We start from the raw sequence: 27,645 nt of genomic DNA on the forward strand, positions 1-27,645 counted from the left end.
CAATCAACTGTGGCTCTTGGATCTTCCCACACCTGAAAAAACACTTGTCAGCTTGGTTTTAAAAATAACAGTAACTGACATTTAATAAACGTGAATGCTGGCTTTCCACTGTGTGACCATGAATAAGTAACAGAGCCACCCTCTACACCAGTTGTCCCCCTTGTAAAATGGCAGTAATAATGAGTGGACACGCAGATAAATGGCTGGCATGGAGCCTGGCACAGAGTTAGCATTCAGTAAATGCCTGTTGTTGTGATTATCTATTTTAAAAGTTATTCTTAAAAAACACTTTGTACATTGCAAAGTGGAAATAACAGAGCCTCCTCTACTGTGACATCTTTAAATCTAGGAATTAGGTCTTTTCATCTCTGGGTCTAAAGCATCTGACATTGTAGCCTCTCAATAAATGTATACTGAATGAATAGTGAGAGGTGACATTTATTAATATTACTAGTATTATTAATTTGTATTTATCTATTTGAGCATTTACTAATTTAGATATAAAACAGCATTTTTTTTCTTTAAACCTTAAATCAGATATTGGTCTTAGAGAAGAACCTCTATCAAGTTGATTACATGAGCATTTTAGAAAATATGCACACTTAGCAAAAGAGTTGAATACATTTAATTTTTTTAAATGTCAAAATCTGTACCATCAGAATCATTCCTTCACACATGGCATACATTTTTATTGAGCAGCTACTCTGCAGCAAGCTTGGTATCAGCAGAGAAATCTCTGGATTTCTTTTTGCAATTGGCTTAAGCTAAGCTAACAGTGGTTTTATGAAAAGATATTTAAGTATCTCACAAGAAGTCTGGAGGTCAGTGATTCCCAGTCGGTGGTGGTAGCTCAGCTTTGTCATTGAGACCAGAGCTCCTTTTAGATTTCAGCTCTGTCATCCCAGGAGATTGGCTTTCCTTCCTTAGGCTTTTGCCTTGTAGTCACAAGATGACTGCTGCAGCTCCAAATATCACTTTATTCCATGACCATGGTCAAGTCAGGAAGAAAATAAAGAAAAGAAAGAGGACTTTTTCATCCCTTGGTTCGTTCCTTTTATCAGAGACCAAAATCTTTTCTAGAAATTTCAGGGGAGTTTCCCTTACTCCCCACTGGCCAAAACTGGATCGCATGCTCATTCCAACTACCCAGTCTGGGAGTGGGATAACCATGACTGGCTTTGTTCAGTAAGGACTCCTTCCTGGTGGGGTGGGCCCTGCCCTCATGGAGCTCATGGCCACCTCTTTGCTGCTTGAAATCTTAAGCAAGGGAGCAGGAAGGGATGGGGGAGAGAAATGAATTTTATATAGTCAACCACTAGTGTTGTCTACTCTACTGTGTTAAGCCATTTTCTTGAAAGTACACAAAATAGATAGAAGGCAGTAATAATTAAGTTGAGAGATGAGAGGACAAGAAAAAGAATTACCCAAATGGTTGGTGCACATTAAAAAAACTAAAAAAGAATGTCAAAGCCTTAAACTTTATTACTGGATTTTTTTGTTTGTTAGATTGTTTTGTTTGCAATTTGAGGCTTATATGATAAATGGAAATGTATTAAATGCAATTTAAATGTATTTAATGCAATTTAAAACTTGTATAGTAAATGCTCTATGAATTTTTCTAGGAATCTTGAAACATAGCTGGCTGAAATCCATACATAATGTCCTTATTCTGTAGCATGCTGAGATTGATCCTATAATATCCATCCTTTGGTACTGGTTTGGCCTCAAGAGTTCGAGTAAACATCCATCCCCAACCTTTAAACATTTTTTTAAACAGTTTATGTTATGAGAGTAGTGTGTGCTTATTTTTGCCCTTGTTGTCTGTTGGATTCTCAGAGGTTCTCTCCTGCAGGAGTAGATTTAATCCTGTTTCTATATAATTTTAGAAATATAAATATCCAGTCATTTTGCTTCAAGTCTTTTTTTCCAGGACTAACCTTTGAGAGATGAAAGAGAGTTCTAAGAACTCTTCAAGTCACAGTCCGATACTGGTTTCTTGTGTCACAGACGCCCAGATATGTACTCATTCCTTCATCCTTTCATTCATTCATCTCACAAAGAGTTGAGTCACCTAGCAGTGGGGGTCTTGGGAACACAGCAGGGAACAAAATAGGCAAAAATCCCTGACCTCATGGATCATGTATTCCAATAGAAGAGACAGATAATAAAAAATAAATAAATAAAATATATATGAGAGAAGTTGGTAAATGCTACAGAGAAAAATAAAGCCAGAAAGAGGGATAGGAGTGCTGGGAGTGGGGGTGGGGAATTTTAGATTGTGATGGGGGTTAGGGGAGGCCTCACTGAGAGGGGGGCGCTTTCCACAGGCACCCGAAGGCGGGTGAGGGGAAAATCACTGAATCCAGAATGTTCCAGGCTGAGGGAACAGTGCTAAAAGCATGCCTGAAGTGTTTAGAATTGCAATGCCAGTGTAGTGTGCCTTGGAGAAGTAACATGCGGGCCTTTGGAGGCCGTGTGTAGGACTTGGGCTTTTCTCTGAGAAAGATGGGAACCATGGGAGGGTTTTAAACAAAGGAGTGGGTGATTTCACTTGTGTTTAAAGAATCACTGTGGGGCGCCTGGGTGGCTCAGATGGTTAAGCGTCTGCCTTCGGCTCAGGTCATGATCCCAGGGTCCTGGGATTGAGTCCCGCATTGGGCTCCCTGCTCCTTGGGAGCCTGCTTCTCCCTCTGCCTCTCTCTCTCTCTCTGTCTCTCATGAATAAAAAAAAAAAAAAAAAAAAAGAATCACTGTGGCTGCTGGACTGAGAACAGTTTGTAGAAGGGCAAAGGTAAATGCCAGTTGGGAAGCTAATGCCATCATTGCGGTGAGGGATGTTGGTGGAGGTGAGCGTCTCTGGAGTGTATGAAGGACTAAGGATTATTTTATTTTGTGGCAAGTCTCCCAAAACCTTCTTGAACAGTTCCAGTTACTGGGAATTTATAGATATAGCCAGCAGAGTTCCCTACAGTTACAACTAGGGAACATTAATGTAATATAAAGTCATGCAGCTTGCACCCTTGTCTAGTTGTGGTGTGTAAGTTTGTTGTTTCCTGTAGAATAATCATGAAGAGTATGAGTTCTAGACTCAGATTCCTGCATTCAAATCCTGGCTCTACCACTTTCTAACAATGTGACCTTGGGCAAATTACTCAAAACTCTCTGTGCCTCGGTTTTCCCAGCTGTTAAATGGGACAACGGGTTGTTGTGAAAAATAAGGAGTTAATACACGTTCAACATTTAGCATTTTATTGATATATAACCATTGCTCAATAAATATTAGCTATCATTATAGATATGGATATAACCATTTATAAAAGTCAAGGAACAGTTCTATTTAACTTATTTAACACCATGGTGTAAACTAGACCCAACTAGAACTGGAAAGGAACCAAGGTGTCATTTAGTTCAACCCTAAAGATCAAAGTGACATAGCCAAAAAAGAAGAAGGTCATGTGGCTAATGTCACCTAGCTAATGGCAGAGCAGGGACCAGACCATGAATCTCTGGACTCCCAGGCCAGTGATTTCTGTGCTATGCCATGTTGCTTCCATATAGCCTTCAACATAATACCAGGTGGGAATAATAATAATCATAACAACAACAATAAGTGATTTTTTTGACTCTTATTTTGTGCCAGGCACCATTCTAAGTACTTTACACACATTAACTTACTTAATCCTCATGACAACCATATGAGTCATTGTCCCCATTTGGTAGAAGAGGAAACTGAAGTTAGACAGAGAAGGTAACTTGCCCAGGATGGGAAGTGTGTGTTGGATGAGGGAACGGGGGTGGCCTGAGAGTCAGGAGGCTGCCTTACCATTTTACCGCATGATCTATATTCTCCATTTGCGGAATAGGGAAATTTAATCCAGTCTTTAAGGTCCCTTTTCAGTTTTTTTAAAGATTTATTTATTTTACAGAGAGAAAGAGCATGCATGAAAGTGGGGGAGGGGCAGAGAGAGAGAGCATTTTCAAGCAGACTCTCTGCTAAGCACGGAGCCCGATGTGGGGGCTCAATCTCACAACCCATGAGATCATGACTTGAGCTGAAACCGAGAGTCAGACACTTACCGAATGAACCACCCAGGTGCCCCCCTTTTTAGTTTTAAAGTATGCATATCCTAAGTACTTTGTGATTATCAGGTCTGTAACAAGTACCATTTTAGTTCATTAAACATGCTGTTTTATTAACTGATCTTCATTTTAATGATCAGCTGCAAGAAAGACTATTTGTAGAACAGCCTAGAAACCAAAGTCACCAAGGCTGTGAGGGATGCTTGAAATGTTATTCCTGGCTTCCATGGCAACCCTAACATAGGGCGTTAAGCTTAATGCAGTTGAGTACACCAGCTGGAGCTGAGTGTTCCCCCAAGCGCTGTGAGTGATGAGGAAACAAATAGCTGGCTCAATAGTTTTCCTTTTGTGTAATACACTGTCTCAGTGTATTTTAGGGAGTGGAGGCCTAGGCCAAGTTAAATAAGGATGGAGGAAATGAAGCATCGTATCAAAATGGAGAGAGGACAGTTTCCAAAGGAGTTGGAGAATGAGAACAGTCTAGGTGCCTGGGGGAGTCACTGTGGAGAGAAGGATGGAGAGGCATGCAGAGGTTTCAGGGGAGGGGAAGAGAGTTGGCCCTACTTCCACAAAGCTTGGAGCAACTAGACCGTCAGGTGAGCTCTGTGAAGAGGCCTGAGCATGCTCAGTTGTGTTTTTTTGTTCCAGTGTGTTTTGAGCGCTCAGTTGGAATCCACGGCGGATGAGTGAGTGGCAAGAAGGCAGACATGTTGAGGAGTTGAGGGCACCACCAGCACCAGTGTGGGAAACAAAGCTCTCTAGGCATTTTAAGCAGAAAGGGATTTCGTACTGGGAACGAGGTACTTACGTAACTGTTGGAAAGGTCAGAGAAGTGGGATTCAGAGCCATCACACAAGAACTCATGGCTGGGATCAGGATGCTACTGCCACCATAACGGCATCTATGAAGCTGGTGAGCAGATACTAGAACACCAAGCCTGTCTCTCTACAGCCCTACTTGCCAGCAGAAGCAGCCTTCCCTTTGCTTCCTCCTTTGTGAGTATATTTAATTGGTGGTACCTAATTGTTACCCAAAACCCTAGCGGCAAGGGCGTCTGGGAAGTATGGTTCTTGTCTTTTTCATTTCTGCAGTACTGGAAGCCTCCTGAGAGAGGTGAGAGTCAATGCCGAGTGCCAACTGACATTCAATCAATAGTTATTTCATTTGAAATCTGAATTAACCAGGCTGAGCGCTAGAGGTGGAGAAGTTGGGACACCTAAGAGAGATGAGTTTGGAGGGCCCAGCTGCTGACCTAAGCTCCCTGCTCCACCACTGAAAGTCCTTTGGGTAGACTCGCTCCAGGGTTAGATAACAAAGGGGCAGAAACTCAACTCCTAAAGATGAAGGAATTGTCTTAAAATTCTCTCTGGTGCCTTCTCTATTACTTTATACATGGAAGACATTAATTTACATCTGAGGCCAGACTGGGTTCTTGAATGGAAGGGAAAGCAAGGGGTGTGGGCCTGGAGAGACTGGTTCTGGGTTGGGTCAGGGATGAAGAAGAGTGAAGTCTGGGCTGACTCAGGAGCCCTTAGGATATGCCCTAAAGGAGGATGATAGCACATGTAAGACCCTTCAGTGGATCCCCACTGGCTCCTTAATGAAGTCCAAACTTCTTCTTTTTTTTTTTGTAAGTAAGCTCTACACCCAACGTGGGACTTGAACTCACAGCCCTAAGATCAAGAGTCGTATGCTCTACCAACTGAGCCAGCCAGGTGGCCCATGAAGTCCAACTTCTTAATAGGAGGCACATGCAGCCCTCCCTCCATGGCCCTGTCATCCCCATCGTGTCCTTTGAGATCCTGCCAAACCACACCCCATGCAGTCACCTGTGCCCACATGTGCCCTACTCGGTTCCAGCCTCCACGCCTTTGCTCACACTGACCCTTTGCCTAAAGCACCCAGCCCAACTTTGCCTGGCCAACACCTGCTCATCCGATAATCAGAGAATAATACTATAAAATAACATAGTACCCATCAGCTTCTCCAGCAATCTCCCTGTCCACCATCTTGGGATCAGTGTCCTCCTCCAGGCTCTCGTTGCTTATGTTTTTCATGAATCTTATGAATCTGTCTCCTTTCAAAGGTTGTAAGGTCCTCCCAGGCTGAGGTTGGTTCTCATACTGTATCCCCAGCACCTAGCACAAAGAAGGCGGGTTCTTGGCATAACTCAGCCAAACCAAAATGATCAAAGAGGTGACTCCAAAGAGCAACTTTGTCTTTGCTGGTACAGGGCTGTGGAAACCTTCTGCCCCTTGCCTCCATGCGTGCCCACCCCCTCCCCTTCCAGGGACAGGTGTGCCAGACTCTGCCTCAGAGCCTCCTTTTCCTGGCTGGTATCTCGACCTGACCCTGCATCGCTCTTCCCAGGTCCCTCTGCTTGGCTCCTGACTTCCATTAGCTGAACTACCAGAAAGCAGAGGAGGCAATTGCTCAATTTATTAAGTTAACCAGTTGCTTCTTTCAAGCTGCCTACGCTGTTTTCCACTTTGCAGAGAGAAGAAATCACCTGTTCCCCAGTACTTTCTCCACTATCTCGTACTGGGGGGAGGGCAGGTTTTGTATGAGTGTGTGTGTGAGTGTCTGTGTGTGTGTGTAGTTTACGATTTTAAGATATGAAGCATTTCTCAATTTGAGAAAGGAAGAAAGACAGTGAGAGGGGTTTTGATGGAGAACACCAAACTTACTCTGAACCTATTCAGTCAGCTCAATGAGTTTTAAAGCCATTGATTATTTCAGGGCTTCTTTATACTTCTCTTTATCAATTGGGAGAATGCCTGTTCGTATGACAAACTCTGAGAGAAGTTGTGAGGGGGCATTTTTTTTTTTTTAGTGAAACTTTAGCAAACTGCTGTACCTTGCAAGGAAATTCAGTTCATTGGAAATTGTTTTCTCCAGGGCTAAACTGGGGCAGCTTTCTCTTTGGCTCCTTTGCAAAGAAAATTGTCCAGGGTTCTGGAAACCCCGGTTGTTGAGCCTCGTATGATGTCTTTTCTTTCAGCTCATGTAACAGTTACTAAAGGAGGCTGGTGTGATGTGGCATGGTTTTTCTTGTTTTCTTTTCCATTTTGTTGGCTCCTTGGTGCACACTCCCCGAGGGCCTTACCGAGCTGTGCTCCTAAAGGAATTTATGACAGTCAGCAGGACAACTGAAATTTGAGCTGGTGTCAATCCAGAATCCCTCCTTACTACCCAAAAGATGCAAGCTCATTCACCAGAACCTTCTTTAAAAAGGAACAACAAAAAAATCTCCTTGTGACATTGGGGAATATATTTTTGCATGAAAGCTTCCCAGGGTGTGTTTCCAGAGCCAGAGAGCATCCATCTCCCCCAGCCACATTCATCTCTGCTCTGCAAATGTTCTCCGTGATAGTAGCCTGGAAAAGTGTCCGCAGAGCAAACCTGACAGTACTGAAATTTCAGCTGCAGCCCGTGGACTTTGGTTCTGCTTTGTGGGTGTTGGAAAGAACTAAATAGAATAAGGGTTGACATTCTGACCCTATCTCATGCGTTCTTGAGAGAAGCACGTGGTACGTGGCGTCTTGAGTGGTATCCACTGCTTTTGGCACAGCTCAATGGGACAAGCAGGCCTATGGTAAAGAACACACAGAAGGGAAAAGAAAACTAGAGGGGCTCCGAAGCCCCTATTTCCTTTCCCCTAGCCGTCTTCTACCTTCTTCCCCAACCAGGCATTCAAAGCAGGGTGAATGGGGGCAGAGGGGGAAGTCCATGGAAATCCCCTCCATCTGGATGTACTTGTTACTCTTCTCCTCAGGAGTTGGCCAAGAGGTAGAGCATGTATTTGTTCCATATTTTTGCTGTTCGTGTCTCCTCGTTCAGAATTAGTCTCTGGCGACTCTTCTTTATGGTCGAGGGTTAGGCTGTTCTGGCTAAGCGTATGTTATGACCAGGATTACCAACTAATGATTCACCTTTCCCTGCCTCATTCTGCAAGCTTCTGTATGCTTGTCTCACCGAAACCCCAGACGGTAGCCCTCTGAGGCCAGGGACTGCATCTTCTCCCTGTCAGCATCCCCACAGCTCCAGACGGTATCAGGGGATCCCTTCCTAAGACTGTATTTTGCCCATAGTGCCTTCAGTTCACTACCTTCTGGGTACCAGCCCTGAGCGAGGCATGGGTGACACGAAGATGAATAAAGCGCAGCTGTGACCTCGGAGGTTTGTCCTACTGTTTTGTGGGTTTGCAGGCTGGTAAGTACGGTGTTTGCGGGATGACATCATTGCACGCTGTCATTAACAGTGCTTACTGTCCGCCTTGCCTGGTGATGCAGAAGGCACTTTTGGACACAGAAGGGCACAGCAGGTGAATCCGGGGGGCTAAGGCATGGTGCTGCTTCCCAGGAGCTGGCCCAGGGCAGAGAGTGAAGAGGACATGTACACGAGAGGGATGTGTCTTGAGTTGACCTTTAACTCCTGGGGCTTGTCCAGTCCCTGCTGCCAGTCCTCCTGAGATTTTGTCCAGGGAAAAATGTGTTAACTGGCAATGAGGAGGGTCGCTGGGTAAGGCTCTTCTCTGGGACATTTTCCTGTTCAAAGGAGACTCTTTACATTAGGTCACCTACTGGGAAGCAGGGGCCACAAGGACAGGTACTAGTGTCAGACTGGCGTGGGTCTTAAATCTGCATTCCACCACCACTCATTTGTCCCATCCCAGTGGTCTGGTTATTCAAACTCTAAGCCTCAGAATTGGGGGTAACAATGCTGCCTCCCTTATTTATTTTCTGAACCTAATTGAAAGGCAGGACATATCTGACATGAACATGATCTGACATTGGCACAGAATGTGGATCAGAACACGTGAGAAAACCCAGGATGTATGGTCGCCATATTTATAAGGTCTCTCCTGGTCTTAGGAAGGGGTCCCCTGATACCGTCTTCTCCTCTGGACTCTTGGATCTGTGGCCAGGGTCTCCCTGGCTCACATGCCCCTTGGGATAGAGTTCTCAGATGCCTTGTGTCCAAGAATCACCTGAAGGAATTACAAGTGCAGATTACTGGGCACAAGCCCCAGAGTTTCAGATTCACTGGGTCAAGGGTGCTGCCTGGGGCTTAGCATTTTAAATACACACCCGAGTTGTCTCTGATGTCATCAAGACATTGAGGATACTGCTGTGGGTGTTCTGTATTATATCTCCACTGACCAGCTCTCCCAGCTCATGGAGGGGGATCTGCACCTTCACTCTTCCCTGCCTTCCCACCCCTCCCAGTCATAGGTGCACATCAAAGGGATGATGGAGCATCACGCCTGACACTATGCGGGTACCAGGGATTCATAGAAGATGCCACTTGTGGTTGGGTAGCCCCATGCATGAGATGCTGGGAGGAACATGCGCAGATAGAGGTAAATGGGGCAGGTACCAGGAGGCTCAGAGGAAGGCCTGATTTTGGCCAGTGTTGGAGGGCTGGGCATCTAAGAAGGGTTTTCAAAAAATAGGTGACCACAGGGTTGAGTCTTAAGCTGAAGAGGCAGCCCAGAGAGGATGTAGGGAACTACAGACCATTTGATATCACTGGGGTATAGGGTAGAGGGCAGGGAGTGCTGGGCTAAAGTGTTCATTAGTTCATTCTCCCATGAACGTTATTGACCTTGCTGTCAGTGAACCTTAGAGTGGTGGCTTTTGAAGAAATTGCTCTGCTGAAACAGCATCCTGAGAACTTACAGCTGCCACATTCAGCTACGGTGACTCTGATCAATGAAGCTCACCAAAATATTCATGAAGAGGAAATTTCTGTAAAGAGGGGAAGCGTGAGTTCCATTGGTCAGGAGAGTCTCTCTATTCTCTCAGGTGAGGAAAGCCATTGATGAGATGGTTGGGGCATTAAGATGGGGGCAGGGGATCTAATGGGCCTGATTGCAAAGTGTCAGGTTGGCAAATTGGTTTCACTCCCTAGTGGAGGCACCAGGTGGAGGGAACTCGGTGCTGTGTTAGGAGCTGTGCTGTGGCTGAACTTCGATTCTGAGCCTGGGATTGATTAGGGGATCTCACAGGCACCAGCACTGGAAGCCTGGGGGACAATGTGCAAAGCTTGGGATCTGCCATCCTGCCTTGAGATTTTATCACATGACTGGTTGTCAATCCAGATGTTCTTTTCCTATGGCTTATACACTTGGGTTTTTGAGCCTTGTGTGCAGGGCTTGACATTTATACCAATTAGGTTTCATCTTGTTAGCTTTGACTCATTATTCCTGCACTCAGAAATCCTTTCTGCCCCTGACTCTGTTGTTCAGCTTATTAGCCATTGCTCCCCGCATCTCGTCTATAATGGTGTATAGAGAATCATAAGTGCCCCAGAATTTGGAAACATGTTTGGAAAATCTTACCAAGTGGGGAATGATTTGCTAATGAGGCCAAGGTATGTTTTAGATGCCATGAAGTAGTCCAGGGTGTTTCCCTAATAAAAGGTAATCAAGTTTTCAGGGTATTCCCCAGTGGTTCTTTAGGAAGATGTGAGTAGAGCATTATGGACTCAAAGAAGGCCATAGCTCATCAGCAGCACTGCCGCATGTCTGGCAGGAGGTCCTGCAGCAGCTGGTGACTGACTAATGAGGGGATTGGAGAGGGAGGGTCGGACCGTCGTCTTTCCAGCCCAGGCCAAGGAGCACATGCCCCAGTCAGATGCCCTAAATACAGGGGAGTTTCCGGTTAAGTCACGTTGGGGGCAAAAATGAAAAAATAGGCTAACTTGCCTCTGAAATGTCCATGAAATCACTTCTAAGTCCTAACAACTAGTCACACTCTGGAGGCACGTGTCAACAGAGCCACACGAAGCGGCCCTAGGGGCCACATGTCAGGCCTCTGTGGGCACCTCTGAGGCCACACTGAGCACAACCCTGGGTCGAACTGCGCTGCCCTTCTACTCGGCAGTCTCTTTCTCTCTGGCTGTCCGTCTTTGACCAGCCCATATACTTCAGTTCACAGACGCCAAATGCCTTCAAAGCCCACAAGTTGGGCAAACAAGTGTCCCTTACCGTTGAACCTGAGCCAGGACAATTTTAAGTAACATTCCCACGCCAGCAGGATCCAGTGTGCAACCCTAGAGTGATTTCCTCTGCTCAGGGTTGCAGACTTGTCACTAATCAGCCTCCTTGTGCCTCTGGGATGCAATCTCCTCGGCTCTCCCTCACACCTGCCCCATCCTGCAGTTTTCCCTGGCGCCTTGTTCCTACTGGCCTCTCAACAAGCACTTGTCGGGGGAGTGAGAATGGGAATGACCGGCAACCTGGTGTACGGAGCTGCTGCTATTCAGGGAGGCAAGCATCTGTTTTATCATTCTATTACATTTTTAAAAATGCACATAGGCATGTAGCAGGCAGAAGTACTTGGCAGGAGGCAGGCAAGTTGGAGCCACAGCTTTCAGGCTGGGATTCCAGGGAAGGAAAGAACTGACCCCAGAAAGCAGGTGCGGTCCCGGGGCATCTTGGATATGCTGAGGATGGCGGGTCTACAGGGACAAAATCCTTCCTGAGTATTGCTTGGCGGTTAAAAGCACGGGCTACAGAGCCAGACAAGGTGGGGTCAGATCCTGGCTCCCCTACTTCCTAAGTGTGAGACCCTGAGCTAGTTATTTAGCCTTTCTAGGCTCACTGTCCTCAGCTGTAAAATGGGAATAGTAACAGTACCTACTCGCTAGGTGGGTGTAAAGAATAAATAAGCCAACACCTGGAAAGTATTCAGAACAAGTGCTCAACAAAGAGTAGCCATAGATTATTATTATATTCTTTTGAGTTTCACAACATCCCTGGGAGGTATTATTATCACCATTTCACAGAAGAAGAGCCTGAGGGTCAGAGAGGTCAAGGAGAGGCTCAAGACCACATGGGCAAAAAGTGGCAGAGGCTGGACTTACACTGAGGTCATAGGACTATGTGTCACTTCACTAAGCATTTCGGAGCCCCTTTTGAGTCTCTGCGTGAAATCATTTTACCCTTGTTATAGATATTCACATACTTTCCTTCTCCAAGCATGCTTTGATCTTCCCAGGCAGATGGCACCAAATATTTGCTGTACAATTCCACGGCCCTGATTGAATTTACCCAGAGCAAGGAGGCTGATTAGTGACAAGTCTGCAACCCTGAGCAGAGGAAATCACTCTAGGGTTGCACACTGGAATCCTGCTGGCGTGGGAATGTTACTTAAAATTGTCCTGGCTCAGGTTCAACGGTAAGGGACACTTGTTTGCCCAACTTGTGGGCTTTGAAGGCAAGCTGACAGAACTGAAGTGCAGTAGACAAGGTCCAGACTGTCACTTTGTGGTTCAAGGGATAACATCTTATGATGTGCCCACAAACCCTCATCCCATGCTATTGAAAGTCTGTCATGAGGGGTCAGAGGAAGATTGTGTGCTCTTCTCCCAGGCTAGGGAGACAGGGATGCTGTTTATCAGAACCAGCTTGTGGAAGGGACACACACAGAGGAGAGTCCATTTTCTGGAAACACCTCTTAGCAGTCCCCATATGGAAAAGCTGTGGGGCTCTTCCCAAGCATCTGTAGAGCTCATATTGTAAGGCCACCTGTATGGAGAATTTTCCAACGTGCCCACCATGAGATGGTGGAAGAGCCATCAGTATAGTCCCAGGACTGACCCTAATGAGTTGTCATGTCTCTGAGCCTCAGTTTCCCCTTCTGTAAAGTGAGTGACTTGGACTTTATTTAGACGCCGCCAGCTCTAACAGTTTATTAGTCTATGAGTCTGTGAACCAAAGTTCAAAAGTGGCCATACATCTAGAATCTGTGACTCTATTAGCAGGAGCCACACCTGCTCTAGAACTTTTTGACTTTGTGGTTTTCATCCACCTGCTTGAACTGACTGCTCTGGTTCAATCCCTTCCACCTGAAACCTTGCTCCACCACCCAGAATTCCATTTAATTCCACAAATGTTGACTCAAGACTGACTCTGTTCCCAACTACATGGTTGGGAAGATGAATGAGACTAGTTTCCCACTTTGGGGAATTCACAGTGAGATGGTGAAGTCCAGACTTGCCAGAACGTCTTTTCTCCAGAGATCTCTCTAGTACCTAAACTAGTGGTTCTCAAAGTGTGGTCTCTGGACCAGCGCCATTGACTTCACCTGGGAACTTGCTAGAAATGCAGATTTTTCTGGTGCCACCCTAGATCTACAGGGTCAGAAGCTCTGGAAGTGTGGCTCACCGATCTTAGTTTTTAATGCTCCTCCAGGGGATTGGGAGGCACCTCCAGTTTGAGAACCACTGAACTGGTCCTCTCAGGGACAAGCTGCAAGACTGGTTCTGAGCCCTTAAGGGATCTGAGAGGTTGTCTTGAAGAAAACTCTGTTACCTGGGCTTCGAGGCCTCACTTTCCACTCATAGTCACAGGTCCCTTGGAACCTCCAACAACATTTTAAAACTTTGTGGTGTTTTTGTAAATGCCCAGGCATTGTGGAAATGATACACTTGTTTTGATGGGAACTAATCCAGTTTAGCACATCATTCCCCATGGAACCTCCAGGCTTCCCTTTAAATTGACTGTGATGCTTGATGGGATGTTGATACTGTGACTAAGACCCACAGCAAGAATCCCAACCCCAGAGGACCTCCTGCTTCCAAACTTCTCCAGAGGAAGAGTTCTTAGGGGGCCAGTCTGCTGTCTCCTCTCCCCCTTCCAAGCAGCCTTTCCTTCATATCTCCCTTTGTCTGAGCCCGGTTTCAGTTCCCCTCAGCAGGCAGAGGTTCCTGGGCCACATTCTCTCTGCTGTAAGCTCACACATCAGTGGTGGGGTATGGGTGGCTCCTGGAGAGGGGCCAGCCTGGGCCCTGGGACCTGCGGGTCTGTCATCCATGGCTCTGACCAAGGGCTGTATGCTAGACCATAGGCACCTTTGCAAATATTAGAAGAGGCACCCCTTCTAGGTGCTTCTCAGGGTGGGTGCAGCCCTGGGGGCTCAGGGTTGGGCTGGATTTCAGTCACTTGCCTCCTAGGGCAGGTGTCTGTGGGCAACATGGACTACACGGCCAGGAACAGCAGGCTTCTCCCCTGGAGCCTGGGCCCAGCTGGAGAGAAGTGGGGGGCGGTGTGGGCAGACAAGAGGGTTCCCACACCCGGGGCCCAAGGCCACCCTCTTCCCCCTGAATTCTCACTACTGCCTAATGTGGTGGGTGTTGGTGTGTCTCCATATAGGTTTTTTCCTACATTAGAAGAGATTTTCCAATATTTGGCGCCTCCATTTTCTCATGTATCCAATGGGTATGACACCCTACTTTCCTCTTACGAGCTTGTTCTGAAAATCAAATGAGACCATAGTGATGAATGCGCTCTGGAAAAAGGATCTGAAAACATCCCACAAATGTCAGGTTTTATATTGATCTTTCTCCCAGAGTCCTCAAAGGCGGTTTCTGGGGCCTCTGGTTTGAGAAACTCACCTTGAACTCACACAGCCCCATGTTAGACGTAGGTGCAGCACAAGGTTGGTCTCCTGCCAGGATGCTGGTGTTTGGGGGTGCTTCCTTGCCCCCAAATCGGAAGACTTACGAGGCCACAGTGGACGAGGTGTGTGTGCAGGCACTTGGGGTGAGTCAGAACCTGGCGAGCCGGCCTGGACAGGATGACTACATGGGCCTTCCCCACTTTTCATTTTGATGACTGGGTTCACTGTTCCATATTTGGCTTTCTCTCTCTTTCTTGCAGTTGTGGTGATTGGGATTTAGGGAAAGCATTTGGGATCCCTTTTCTAATCCCTGTCAAATCTGGATTTAGCTACAGAGTCTGGGAAGGGGAGGAGGGCCTCCCCCCATCCCCCGCCCCTGGCTGAAGGCAGTAGCTTGGAACATCGGAGAAATTCCAATAGGGAGGCCCAGCCTCCACCCTCTGAGGCAGGAGGCCTCTCTTCTCATCCCCTATCAGCCTCTTCCCAGAATGTGATGAGTTTCGTCCACAGACTCAAACCCCTTCTAGCCTTCTTGTTTGGGGGCTCTGAAGGAATAAGTATGGTGGGGGTAGGGGAGAGACTTAACGTTTGCCTGTTTCCCATTTTACAGTATCTTTGGTTGAAATGTCTCTTGGTCAGTCCCTTTTCCAGTTCCACGATGCCCCCCACCCCAGTTGAGGTTGCGTCCCCCTCTCAGACAGATTAGTGCAGCAATGGTCTGCATCACCCTCAATTGACTTATTATGTCACCTCCCTACAGGCCAGCTAAGGGACATAATATGCTGCTACTGTATTCTGCCCATCGCCTCTGGCATCACGCACCCACTTCTCAGGCCCTTCATGGCGGGCTTCAGGTTACCTCCAGCTCCATTCCTATCTGCACCTCCTAGCGGTTTCTTCATCCCTTATTCCATTTCCGCCATATTCCTGCCATCTTAAGCTTCTGCTCATGTGTCTCTCTCCATGTGTTTCCTTCTCTCGATCCAAACATTGCATAAAACTAGTTCATGTCCTGTCCCCTTGACCCCAGCCCACTAACATCCCTGTTCTCTGAACATCCGGTGACAGCACCACACTGCTTCACTTGTTCCATTAGTTAAGTTCCCAAGGTAGATCGTAAGCTCCTTGACATTGGTTATTGGCTTGTTGTATAGTCCCTGTAGTATCCAGCCAAGCTTATGTGGCATGCAGTAAATAATCAAATCGTGTTGACCCTGATCAGGTGTTTTCCCCACGTAAAGACTGTATGGATGACTTTCTAGGAACTGAAGTGTTCGTTTGTCTTGCAAAAATAAATAGTATCTGTTTGTAGCCAATACTCATGATCACCCGGTCATGCATCTTATACCCTTACAGCTTCCCCGAGTGGGGAAGAAAAACCAGGGAAGATTGGAGTTCCGAAAGGTGATTCCCCAGCCCTGGGATTTCCAGTAACAGCCAGCCTGCACTGGCCCTTGGCGCTCCTCTCATGAGTTTGACCTCTCCTCTTTCCCCAGAGAGCTCCTGTGAGAATAAGCGGGTGGACCTGGTCTTCATCATCGACAGCTCCCGCAGCGTCAACACCCATGACTATGCCAAGGTCAAGGAGTTCATTGTGGACATCTTGCAGTTCTTGGACATTGGCCCTGACGTCACCCGGGTGGGTCTGCTGCAGTATGGCAGCACCGTCAAGAACGAGTTCTCCCTCAAGACCTTCAAAAGGAGGTCTGAAGTGGAGCGCGCTGTCAAGAGGATGAGGCACTTGTCCACGGGCACCATGACGGGGCTGGCCATCCAGTATGCCCTGAACATTGCATTCTCAGAAGCAGAGGGGGCCCGGCCCCTGAGGGAGAATGTGCTGCGGGTCATAATGATCGTGACCGATGGGAGGCCACAGGACTCCGTGGCCGAGGTGGCTGCAAAGGCGCGGGACACCGGCATCCTGATCTTTGCCATCGGTGTGGGCCAGGTGGACCTCAACACACTGAAGGCCATTGGGAGTGAGCCACATGAGGACCACGTCTTCCTAGTGGCCAACTTCAGCCAGATGGAGTCACTGACATCCGTGTTCCAGAACAAGTTGTGCAGTAAGTCCTGCTCTTCTGTGGCTCTTTCAGGGGGAATCATTAGGATTTCGTCTTTCATCTTCCAGTGTAGATTCTGTGCTACCTCGTCCCAGGTACTGCCCTGGTAAGGGTGTACCCTTAGGCCAGGATAGACACAGCATTCTCTTGGGGTTACACACTGGCCAAGGAGACAGATAGTAAGGATATAATGACACAGATACGTAAGTAACTGCCATTTTAACAGTGGCATGGAGGAAGAATTCAGGGCAGGACCTAACCTTGGCCAGGGTGCTCAGGGAGAATTCCCTGGGGAAAGGACGGTCAAACCCAAGCTGCTGAATGAGTATGAGTAAATAGGTGAAGTTTTTCTCCAGCACATTGGACTGCCCTGGCATTCCCTAAATTAGAGTTCACGAGTTGGAGTAGAGATGGGAACCGGAGGGAAAAAAAAAAAAAAATACCATAATGTCTCCTCGGATGGGGTCGAATACCAAGCAGTATTGCCCCACGGTGATACGAGTGGTGGAGGTTTTCTCCTCGGAGCGGCCCAGTGCACAGGGAGGACGGAGCTGCAGTCCCCTCCTTCTGCAAGGGGGATGCCTCCCCACGTCCTTGAGCCGCTTCTGCTGCGGGCTCTTCCGCCCTCTCTTGCTTCCCAACCCTACTCTCCACAAGGTTTTGCTCTCCTTCCTTGCTGGACGGCTCTCAGTGACCTGCGCCCGGAGCTTCTGCCTCAGCTTTTCCCTGTGGGCCAACTTGCCCTCCTTCCAGTTGCCTGCTTCTGCCCCTGGCTTCCTGTCCTTTCCTCCTCCAGGAGGGCAGGGGCCCAGGCGGCACACCCAGTCTCCTCACTAGTCCCTGGAAACTGGAAACGTGCCTCCTGGCCTGGTAAACTGTCCAGTCCTGCCTTGCCCACCTCCATTTGTCCCTGTTCCCTCCAACTGCCATGCTTCTTTGATAGGAAAGCAAAAGGAAATGTCTATTTTGAAAGGACTAGTGTTCCCCAGGAGTATCTGTGGAGAATGAGCTTAAGGACTAGACTCATCTCCAGCTCCTCTGGAGCAGGACCCTGGCCCTCTGGGGGCTCTGAGGACTCTGACCCTGTTCTCAGGCTCTGACACAGCCTAAGGACCCCCGTTCCCCTGACCAAAGCCTCAGGGAGGAAAAACTGCGTTTTGCTGTGTCTTAAAAAAAAAAAAAAAAAATTCCCTGAGAACTAACATCAAAAAGCAGAGACTCCATTGTTTCTTGATTCCCAAATCAAAAGATTTACTTAGAAAAATAAATAAATAAATAAAACCAATGCCCTGAAGGCAAAAGAACTTTTTTCTCTGCAGTGTCACTTGGAGAATTTTCAAAAGTGCCATTAGGCCCGGGCGCTGCAGAAGGGCGGTCCTCTGGCCGAGAGTCACCCCATTGACTTCAGCCAGTAGAATGCTCTGCAAACATGTTAAGGTTTATGACTTTAAATGACTTCTGCAGAATTTATGTTCCCTTTTCCTGGAAATATTAAAACAGAAACTGGTTCCGTAACCGTTTTGATGGGTTTATTCATTTGTCTCGGAAAATGTCAATGGAGGCGTTCTTTCAGAAGCGCTCTGGATTGATCGGCAAATGGAAAGACAGGATGAGGCGGAGGCTGTGTGCTTGTCTGAAGAACCTTCCATGTGTGCTTTATGGTCAGGCAGCAAAATTAAAAGGCCTTTTCGATCCTCCTCTCCACACTTTGTAGTCATCCCGAAGCTCTAAGAAAATACCAGTATTATGCCATTCGTTGGTTTGTGTGGCGTGAGAGCAGAATCCCCCTGCCCGCCCGCCCCGCAGGAGACCAGCTCCGCTCCCACCGCATCGCGGGTGTCTGCAGACCCGCCAACCCTCTTAAAGGGTTGAGGAGGCCCCGGGGCCTCTTTATCAACCGTGCAGTAAAGAATGCAATAACTAGTATTTGTAAAGCACTCGCCTTCTGTTCTTGTATTGGATCCTCACGAAAATCTGGGGGAGGCAACACAACAGCATCCCTGCCTCTTTGCACCTTCATAAACTGCTCAAGTGAATTGCCCGAGAACAAACGGCCAGGCGTCGGTGGGTTCTGCTTCCAAAGTTCTGGCTCACTTCACTCCTCCGCACGTCGGGGGTGCTAAATTCCTCTTTTAAGGTAAACCATTTTCTGATGCCCTCCCCCACCCAGCCACGCTAGGTAAATCAGCTTTGAGGTTGGCATTCGTCTCAGAATTTGACCGGGAGCCTTTGTAGGATTGGCGGGGGGTGGGGGGTGGCGGGAAGGAGACTCAAAGCTCAGCGTCGCCCCCTGCCGGCTGTACGGTACTTTGCAAATCTGTAAAATGGGGATTTTACCTCCAGGCTCCATGTGTGAACGGGCGTTATCAACTGTAGAGCTCTATTCAGTGTGCACCGTGTTGTGTGTGATTGCAGTCAGCTACACGGAGGACCAGCAGGCTAGGCAGATGGCCTCAGTTTTGATCTGCACTTCAATTATCAGACATCAGCAATGAGCGTCTTCCAAGTTCCAGGCATCTGTGAGGTTTTGGAAGTTTCATTTGTTCCTTAAACATCAGTTGAACTACACTCTGAGAATAACAGCTAATTTTGTCCTGGGCTAGGCACTTTCCATTTGTCCTTTCATTTAATACTTGTAACAGGCTTATGAGGCAGGTGCTGTTATTATTCCCATTTTACAGAAGTGGAAACTGAGGCTTAGAAAGGATAAGCAACTTCAAATAGCAGGGTTGGAGATTCAGATTGCAGGCTCTCTGGCCCAAGCTCTTACCCTCCAGGTGCCAGGCCCGAGGGTTTCAGGCTGGTGGGAAGATGCTCTCATCATAGAAAAATGGGATGGCAGCTATCCAAAATGTGCACTTTGGAAAGTCACCTGGCACTGAGGGACCTCTGATCAGAGAACACCTGGGTCTCTCTAGGGGCTCCAGGAGGGCTTTAGAAAGGAGATGATAATAATAATCATTACCATTTACCGTATCAATATATAATATATATCATAATACTAATGTGCTGGTTTGAGCTATTAGCATATGTTAACTTATTTTATTCACACAATAAATCTGTGAAGTAAGTGCTCTTACAACTCTCATTTTACAGAAGAGGAAATTGAGACCCAGAGAGGTTCAATGACTTGTCCAAGGTCACACAGCACTGTGGTAGAGTTGAGATGTAAGCCCAGGCATTCTGGCTCAGAGCCTACATCTTGATCACTGTGTGCTACATACACTTGACAGATGAGTAGGAGTTTCCTGGCTACTTGGGGAGGTGGGGTTGCGCCATGGGCAAGAAGCCAGGAAAGGAAAGATATTTTCGATTGATTTTTCTATGTCATTGAAACAATAACAACAGCAGCAAAGAACTAGTCCAGATTCTCTCTTAGTTGTAACCTGCTAAGGAGACATGACCCACAGTTTGAAAAATGCAGACGAAGGGGTAGGCAGGGAAGGGGAGGCCATGGTACAGCTAAGGAGAGGATTTCAGAGGGAAGAAGGACTGAGGCTCTGTGCTTCCCAGCAGAGCTGAAAAACGCTGCTGGATCTGTGGATCAGAGGAGACAGGCAGTCTTTCTGTGTGATCAAAGCAGGAAACTTTATTGTAAAACTAGGAAGAGTTCAGGCTCTGGAGCCAGACTGCCCTTGAGTGGGAGACCTGGTTCTGGCTCTCACTGGCTGTGTGGACGTGAACTTGGGCACAGCGGTGGCTTTATATCCATGGGCAGTAAATTCCCACACCAGCCACAGCAAGGGGGAGAATGCTGAGGTTGCATTCTCAGGCCACCCCTGAGAGCACCAGAGAGACTTGGAAACAAGGTATCCTGTGAATTGAGGCCCTGTCTACAAGATGACCAAAACCTACACATCCTGGGGCCTACCATTTTTGCCACCCAGGGAGAGAGGACACTGAATCTAGGGACTGACAAACACAGGTCTATCCTGAGCTTTCTGATGACTCACCATAATCTGGGCAGGGCTGCTTTTAACTAACCTCTTGCTACCTGTTTGATCAGCCAAGCCTGGTATTTGGAGCCTGGAGGCTGGTGGTTCCTACCCTAATAGCCCCACCCCACCCAGGTCAGGCACAAATTAAGGCTCTAATAGTGTTCCTAAGACACACCTTTCATGAAGCCTGGGCAAAATCTACACTTATTAGAGCCCTTTGGGGCTCTGGTGTTAAGTGGGAGACAAGACTGCTTCAACAAAGGTTGACGTGGGACGCCTGGGTGGCTCAGTCGTTAAGCGTCTGCCTTTGGCTCAGGTCATGATCCCAGGGTCCTGGGATCGAGTCCCACATCAGGCTCCTTGCTCAGTGAGGAGCCTGCTTCTCCCTCTCCCTCTGCTGCTCCCCCTGCTTGTGCTCTCTCTCTCTCTGACAAATAAATAAAAATCTTTAAAAAAAACCAACAAAGGTTGACGCTATGTACCCAGTAAGTGTTCCTCTCCAGACCCCTAGTCAGCCCTAGCATTCCTTTGATCATTTATGCATTTGTTAATAAGCATTTATGCACATTCCTATTTCCTAGTTTAAAAAAGCCCAATCCCGCCAATGACCTAGTCTGCTGATTAGAGATTCCTTCCTCAGAACACAAAGCCTTGACCCAGTTGCAGCCCATGAGGCCTTCTGGAGGCCAGTGGAGCGGGCAGGATGATCGCCCCCCCTTCAATCCCACCACAGACGCCCGTCCCACGGGGCAGCTGATGTTCTTGGAAACACCAATCAGGCATCCATAAAATTTTACAGATGGAAAATTTTCATTTTATCTTAGTAAAAATGGTGGGGATTCTTCTGCTTGAAAATAACAGAAATTCAGTTTGAACCAGCTTTTGGGGTGGGGGAGCTTGTATTATATTACCTCATGGAAATCAGGAGAAGAGTAATGAATGACAGCCCCACTTTCTCTCTACCTTCTCCCTCTGCCTCCCCTTCCTCTCTGTTCTGTGAGCAGAATGCATGCATCCTGTCAGCGCCCCACATGTACTAGCCCTCTGTTTAAGCCCCCTTTTCCTCAGTTCTAGCTCCCGGATGCCAAGAAAGGACTCTGATTGTCACACCAGGAGGGGGCTGCCTCATACCAACATGTCCCTGCAGTCCCCATGCCTTTGAGGTGAGAAGGAAGAGCAATTTCTAGAAAAGGGGGGACACCTAGACACCACTCATGCCTTTATTCCACAGGTAAACAAACAGGTCGAAAAGGGCTACCCAGCTTACCTGAACTCCCCTCCCTCATTCAGGCAGAGGGGAGCCAGAGCACAAGCCTGGCTTCGCACCCAGTGCACTTTCCACAAACCAAGTTACAGTCTCCTGCTTCCCATTCTTTTACGGCACGTGGCCAACACAAGCCTTAGGAACGAGCTGTCACTCCAAAACCCTCTGCAGTAGTTCTTGTAATTTCCCCATTTGACAGGTGAAGAAAGTGGAGTTTAGGGAAATTAAGTAATTCATCCAAAGTCATATCGAGTGGTGAGGCGGAGTGTTCAGGCAGTCTGCTTCTCGGGGCCACCTTCTTCACTCCGGTGCTGTCTGCTGCCAGCGGGTGTTTGCTCTGCCATACGTCTCCCGTCCCCTTGCTTCGTCTGCCAGGGTCCTGGTGAGAAGACGGGCGCCAGGCTCATCACCGGGGCCTCGCACCAGCGGAAACCTGCTGTGTGGTTGGTTGCCTGGACTTGAGACTTCCTTCATTACGGAGGAGAGGGACACGCCGAGAGTTCCTCGGGAACGCCCCCATGCCTGCAGGTCACTGGGCTCCAGCAGTGCCGGATAGGAAGAGAGCCTTCCAGGGTGCAGAGCAAATGCAAATTAAAAACAGAATGATGATTTTCCACTCATGAGACTGTCAGAAACTTAACATTTTGATAATCCCGAGTGCTGAAGCTCTGGGGGGCGTGGGAAATGTTACTCTCGTGCACTGCTGGTGTGAGCCACCTTGCAAGGCAATTAGGCCACATCTATTCAAACTAGGACCCAGTCCTAGCGAAACAACTGCTTGCACCTGTGCTCAAGGAGATGTGTTTGAGAATGGTCGTCACGGGCGCCTGGGTGGCTCAGTCGTTAAGCGTCTGCCTTCCCCTCAGGTCATGATCCCGGGATCCTAGGGTCGAGCCCCGCATCGGGCTCCCTGCTCGGCGGGAAGCCTGCTTCTCCCTCTCCCACTCCCCCTGCTTGTGTTCCCTCTCTCGCTGTCCCCCTATCTGTCAAACAAATAAGTAAATAAAATTTATTTATTTGACAGAGAGATAGAGAGCACAAGTAGGCAGAGAGGCAGGCAGAGGGAGAGGGAGAAGCAGGCTCCCTGCCGAGCAGGGAGCCCGATGCGGGGCTCGACCCTAGGATCCCGGGATCATGACCTGAGCCGAAGGCAGACGCTTAACGACTGAGCCACCCAGGCACCCCCAGTAGCTCAGTTTTCCTAAGCACTGGATTAGTGGGATTGTTCTTAGCTTTTGAAAGCCTCTTTTATTTTAGTTTCGTAAAAATGTATTTCTACAGATGGACATCTTTTTTGTTTATGAGAACACTTGCATAACTTGTTCCCTGTTTATAATGATGCTTGTTAATTTTAAATATGTCCAAGTTGAATTATATTGAATAAAGTAATAAACTAAGATGTAAAAAAATAATGAGAATTTTTATGAGCTCCAGATAGACTTATGCAAGAATCGATGTCTCTGAAAGCCAAAGGACTTCAGAAACTAAATGCAGAAATATTTTAAATTAAGATTAAATTAAAAGATTATGGAACTTCAGAATGCATTTTTTACTCCAAAATATTCTGCAAGACACTTTTGCATATTAAAAGATTGTTCTTGGGATTTATGGTCCTGAAAAACTGTTGACTCTTTACCACATCCTCATTTAACTAATAGCTTCTCCTCCAACCCCATTGCTGCTACTGAGAATCTACACATTAGCCAAAGCCCCCTCTGGTATCAGCAAACTTTCTGATTCCCCAATTGAGCATTATTAATTGAACCGTGAAATGTCTGGTTTTTTTGTAGATCATTTTTGACCTGTTTTTATCAGCAATTTCATATGTCAACCTAGCATCATTTCCCTTTAACCCTCTGTGGCCCTTTATCTATATACTGCTGATGGCATTTATCTAGAATGGTCTTGTCCAACCAGCGGCTGTAAATCCCCTTGAGGGTAGGGACTGCAGTTTGTTTTCCTTTGGGTCCTGCTTTCTCCTTCACAGCAGGTTCTGAATACATGTGGGTGGATGAAGTCAGAGAAGGAGTCATCATTGCCTTAACTCACTGTATCTTCCTTTTCAGCGGTCCACATGTGCAGCATCCTGGAGCATCACTGTGCCCACTTCTGCATCAATACCCCTGGCTCGTACATCTGCAGATGCAAACAAGGGTACATCCTCAACTCGGATCAGACGACTTGCAGAAGTAAGATTGCTTTGCTGATGTATCTGAACAATCCTCCTCTGCTCTCTCAAGGGCCTCTTGAATTCATCTGTGGCCCCTCACCCAACCAAGTCATCATCTCCCTAAGGAAAGAAAGGAGGCTTTATAACTTGGGTATCTTAGGCCGGCCTCCCCCCCCCCCCCCCCCCCAATCACAATGCCTGGACCAGAGCCTGGCACATACTAGGCCAACAGGAAGAGTTTGGAAGATCGTTGGAGGCACCTTCTTAGAAAGAGCCTTTTTGAATTCATGTCTTTTACTTCCAAGCTGTTTTTTAAGGGGAACCACTGGAGAGCCTTTTCATCCACTGTCTCTATTAACTGTACCCTGAGGAATTGTCTCTCTATTTTATTCTCTTCTCTGAAGCATTGATTTGGGATGAGTTGTGAACATTGGCTGGGAATGATTATTCTGTTCTGTTTAGAGGTGTGCAGGGATCTAGTAGCTTTGGTGAAGGACACTTTATAGGTCTCCTAAATAAAAAATATCAAATAGATAAAATGCAAATAGAACTCACATTCTCTTTTTCTGGCCAAGCCCCAAAACGTACTAACAACGTACTGACATTTGAGCCAGCAAGCGGTAATCTGCCTCTTAGAGGAGAGAATTACCTCGATGGTGAGCATAGTGCCCACGTATATATATTTTTAAGTTGTAAGTAAAGCCACACTATTTCAGCCCATAGACAACCAGGCTACCAAACCAGGCTTACTCAAGACGTGAGGAAGACCGGCCCATACGGAGGCAAATAAAACTCAGCTAATCTGACGCACAGTTCATGCAATGCATAATTATTACACCACATGGTAAGCAATTAAGCATTAATGGAAAGCATTTGCACAAATGGCTGTAATTAGTATCACATTTATAGAGCCAAACCACATTTTCCTGTTTTCTTCTCACTTCATTTTCGGGGTTGAGAGTAGTTGGAAAGAGGCCTTCCTGTCCCCCAAGATTAGGTAACATCTGCTGGACTCCTCAGCTCTGTGGCCTGTGGATGCACCAAGCCCTCAGACTTGGTGAGTCTCTGGTGCTCTGTGTTCTTTGGCTCCTCTCAGACCACAGGATCCCAGATTTTTGAGTGCAGCCTGAATCATCCTGACCTTCTGCTTGAATCTCTGACCCTTCTTCAGTTTCCACAACGAAAATCACTCACACCAAATACCCATGGGCTTAATAGAATTCTCTGGAGAACCGGGGCAGCCCTGGCAAGGTCACCTCACCCACTGCTCGCTGCTCGGCAAACAACCTATAAACGTCTCTTTCCGACATCCCCCTACCTTTTTTGCGAGCTCTGCCCGACCTCTCTCCCAGCCTCTTCGGGAGCTCCCCCTCCCCAGGGGGTTTCTCTGAAGAATGCTCAGCCTTTACGTACCCTGCTAAATCCCTTCTTGGCAGCACAAGAAATTCCTCCCCTTGTCTTCTGCCCCAGTCGCCTGCTGCAGTCCGGGCATCTGCTGACGTCCACTTTCCATGGGCTGGCTTAGTCAAGTCAGAGGAATTTTGAGACTAGCAAATAAAAAAGAAAAAGTTCTCCCCTCAGTGTCATGAGCAAGACCTACCTCGCACCAGGTTCTGTCAACCCCTGCCTGGTCCCACCTCAAGCCTTGAGGCCCCCGGCCCCCCACCTGCTGTGTTGGTCTGGCCTGGGCTCCCTCCCGTTCAGGGCTGCGGGTACAAAGAAAATGAAGTGGAAGCTGCCCGGGTTTCAGACAGACTGACCAGGTGGAAGGGCAAGGTGGTCCAGGGCAGCGGTTCTCCAGCTCCAGTAACTAAGAACCACTCAGGAAGCCGAGCCCTGGCTGTCACCCCCAGAGACTCAGAGTCAACAGGTCTGGGGGTGAGAGGCGCCCAGAAGTCTGCATTTCCCGTGAACTTCGGACGTGGATTGCTGCCACACTCAGATTCCCTGGCGTCAGGCAACAAGGGGGACCAGAGGGAAGGGCTTCGAGTTAGGGGAGAAGGGAAGGAGCTGGAGCCAGGGTTCTGCCATCCCAATCTGACCCAGCCCCTCCAGTCACCCGGAAGCAGTTCAACCACCTGCGCTATCAGTATCAGACTTCGCTGAACTGGTACAGTCATAGAGAGCAGTTCTCTCTCTCTCTCTCAGACAAAGGTGATAACTCTTTGGTGTGCATGTCTGAAATTGTAGATGGGCCAGACTTCGATTTCAATCCTGACATTGCTGCAGCTCTGCCTGTCTCTTCCTGAGCTGGTTATTTAAACTCTTTGACTCAACTTCCTCACCCATAAAATGGGAAAGCTGGTGACAAATTCATATCTGTCTTATCAATAAGTCTGTGTTAGCCTGTGGTTTTAGTCCGGTGGACAGTTAAAAGTTGTGCCAAGCGAAGGCTGGCACATTCCTCGACCTCTGTTTAGGAGCTGCTTGCAGGCTGGGCGCCTGGTGGCTCAGTTGGTTAGGAGCTGCTTGCAGGGACGTGTCCCTGCCAACATGGAGAGAGACTCAGTGGGCCTGGTGGGGAATGAGACACAGCTCTTTCCATTTCTGAGCATGTAAGATGTGCCAGGCAGCGTGCAAACAACTGGAAATAAAATAGTGAATGAAACAGCAATGTTCGTTCTTCTTGGAGCTCACATTCTTGCATGGGAGTAATTCAGATAACCAATATAATTGCAACCATGCAACTGGTGATTGCACCAAAGTGATTGCAGCCCATGCTCAGCTCAGTGTGCACAGCACACAAGGTCAGGACGAACTAGAGTCAATTCCCTTATTAAGTGTTTACCATATGTTAGGAGCTCTTCTAGTGCTTTCTACGTGATATCTCATTTAAATCTGACAATGCCCTCTTAAAGTGGGTTTTATCATGCTCGTTTTACAGATAAGGAAAATAAGGTCCTCCCCAAAAAGTTCAGACAATTTACTCAAGATCATATGGCTAGTACTATGATCAAACCAGAATCCAAATCTTGTTCTGTAGGACTCCATATTCCTAGCTCTTACCCCCATTTGATACTGTCCCATGATCCCCCCCCCTTGAGGGCCCCCAGATGGCAGCAGGGCAACCCTGCAACCAGAGAAATTCCTCCAAGCCCAGGAGGACAGGCAGGTTCCAAGGCTCACTGATCCCAAGGGAGACTCAGAACTAATGCACCAAGACTAACATTCAAGTGATTACCATTCCCTCAAGTCCACTGCCAACCGCTATGACACTGTCATTCTACAGAATGACGTGAGAAGACCTCTTAGGCGATTGCCCTGAGATGAGCTTGCGCATGCGCGCACACACCCATACACACACCATATCCACCGTTTTGTATTCATACTTGCCTGTGTGGAGGGAGGAGGCAGACACAGCCAATTCAGAGATTCTTCAAATGGAAATGGGCCTTAGTTATCAGACTTTTAGCTCTCTTCCCCACATCACCCAATAATTCTATTCCTTCCCAGTGTCCCAGATGAATGATATTGCATGTCCGTTCACTACCTGGGACACCAGGCTTTTGCCCAACACCTCCATCCCACCTCCAGATAGCGTGGACTAAGCTGAAATCCTACTCTCTATAATTCCCAACTTTGATACTATTTCTGTCAGCTAAAGCTATATACCAGAGGGTGTATTTCCTTTTTCAAATAAAAAGAGAAAACTCTTTGATTATTGAGGAGTGTTATCCCCCTATCCCTCATTAATTTTCTCTTTTTCAGGGGAAGCATAAACACA

General features: G+C 47.5%; 1 protein-coding gene across 3 annotated transcripts in view; it reads left to right on the forward strand.

The window, feature by feature from the left end:
- Nucleotides 1–27,645, forward strand: part of MATN2 (matrilin 2) — a 116,608-nt gene that overhangs the window by 13,861 nt on the left and 75,102 nt on the right. For all 3 annotated transcript variants that reach the window (XM_021688685.1, XM_021688686.1, XM_044914654.1), the window contains exons 2-3: nucleotides 15,983–16,552; nucleotides 23,818–23,940. In XM_021688685.1, coding sequence (XP_021544360.1) covers nucleotides 15,983–16,552; nucleotides 23,818–23,940 — 693 coding nt within the window. The remainder of the gene's footprint in view (nucleotides 1–15,982; nucleotides 16,553–23,817; nucleotides 23,941–27,645) is intronic.

This window comes from Neomonachus schauinslandi, chromosome 4 (genome assembly GCF_002201575.2).
Source record: "Neomonachus schauinslandi chromosome 4, ASM220157v2, whole genome shotgun sequence".
Lineage (NCBI taxonomy): Eukaryota > Metazoa > Chordata > Mammalia > Carnivora > Phocidae > Neomonachus > Neomonachus schauinslandi.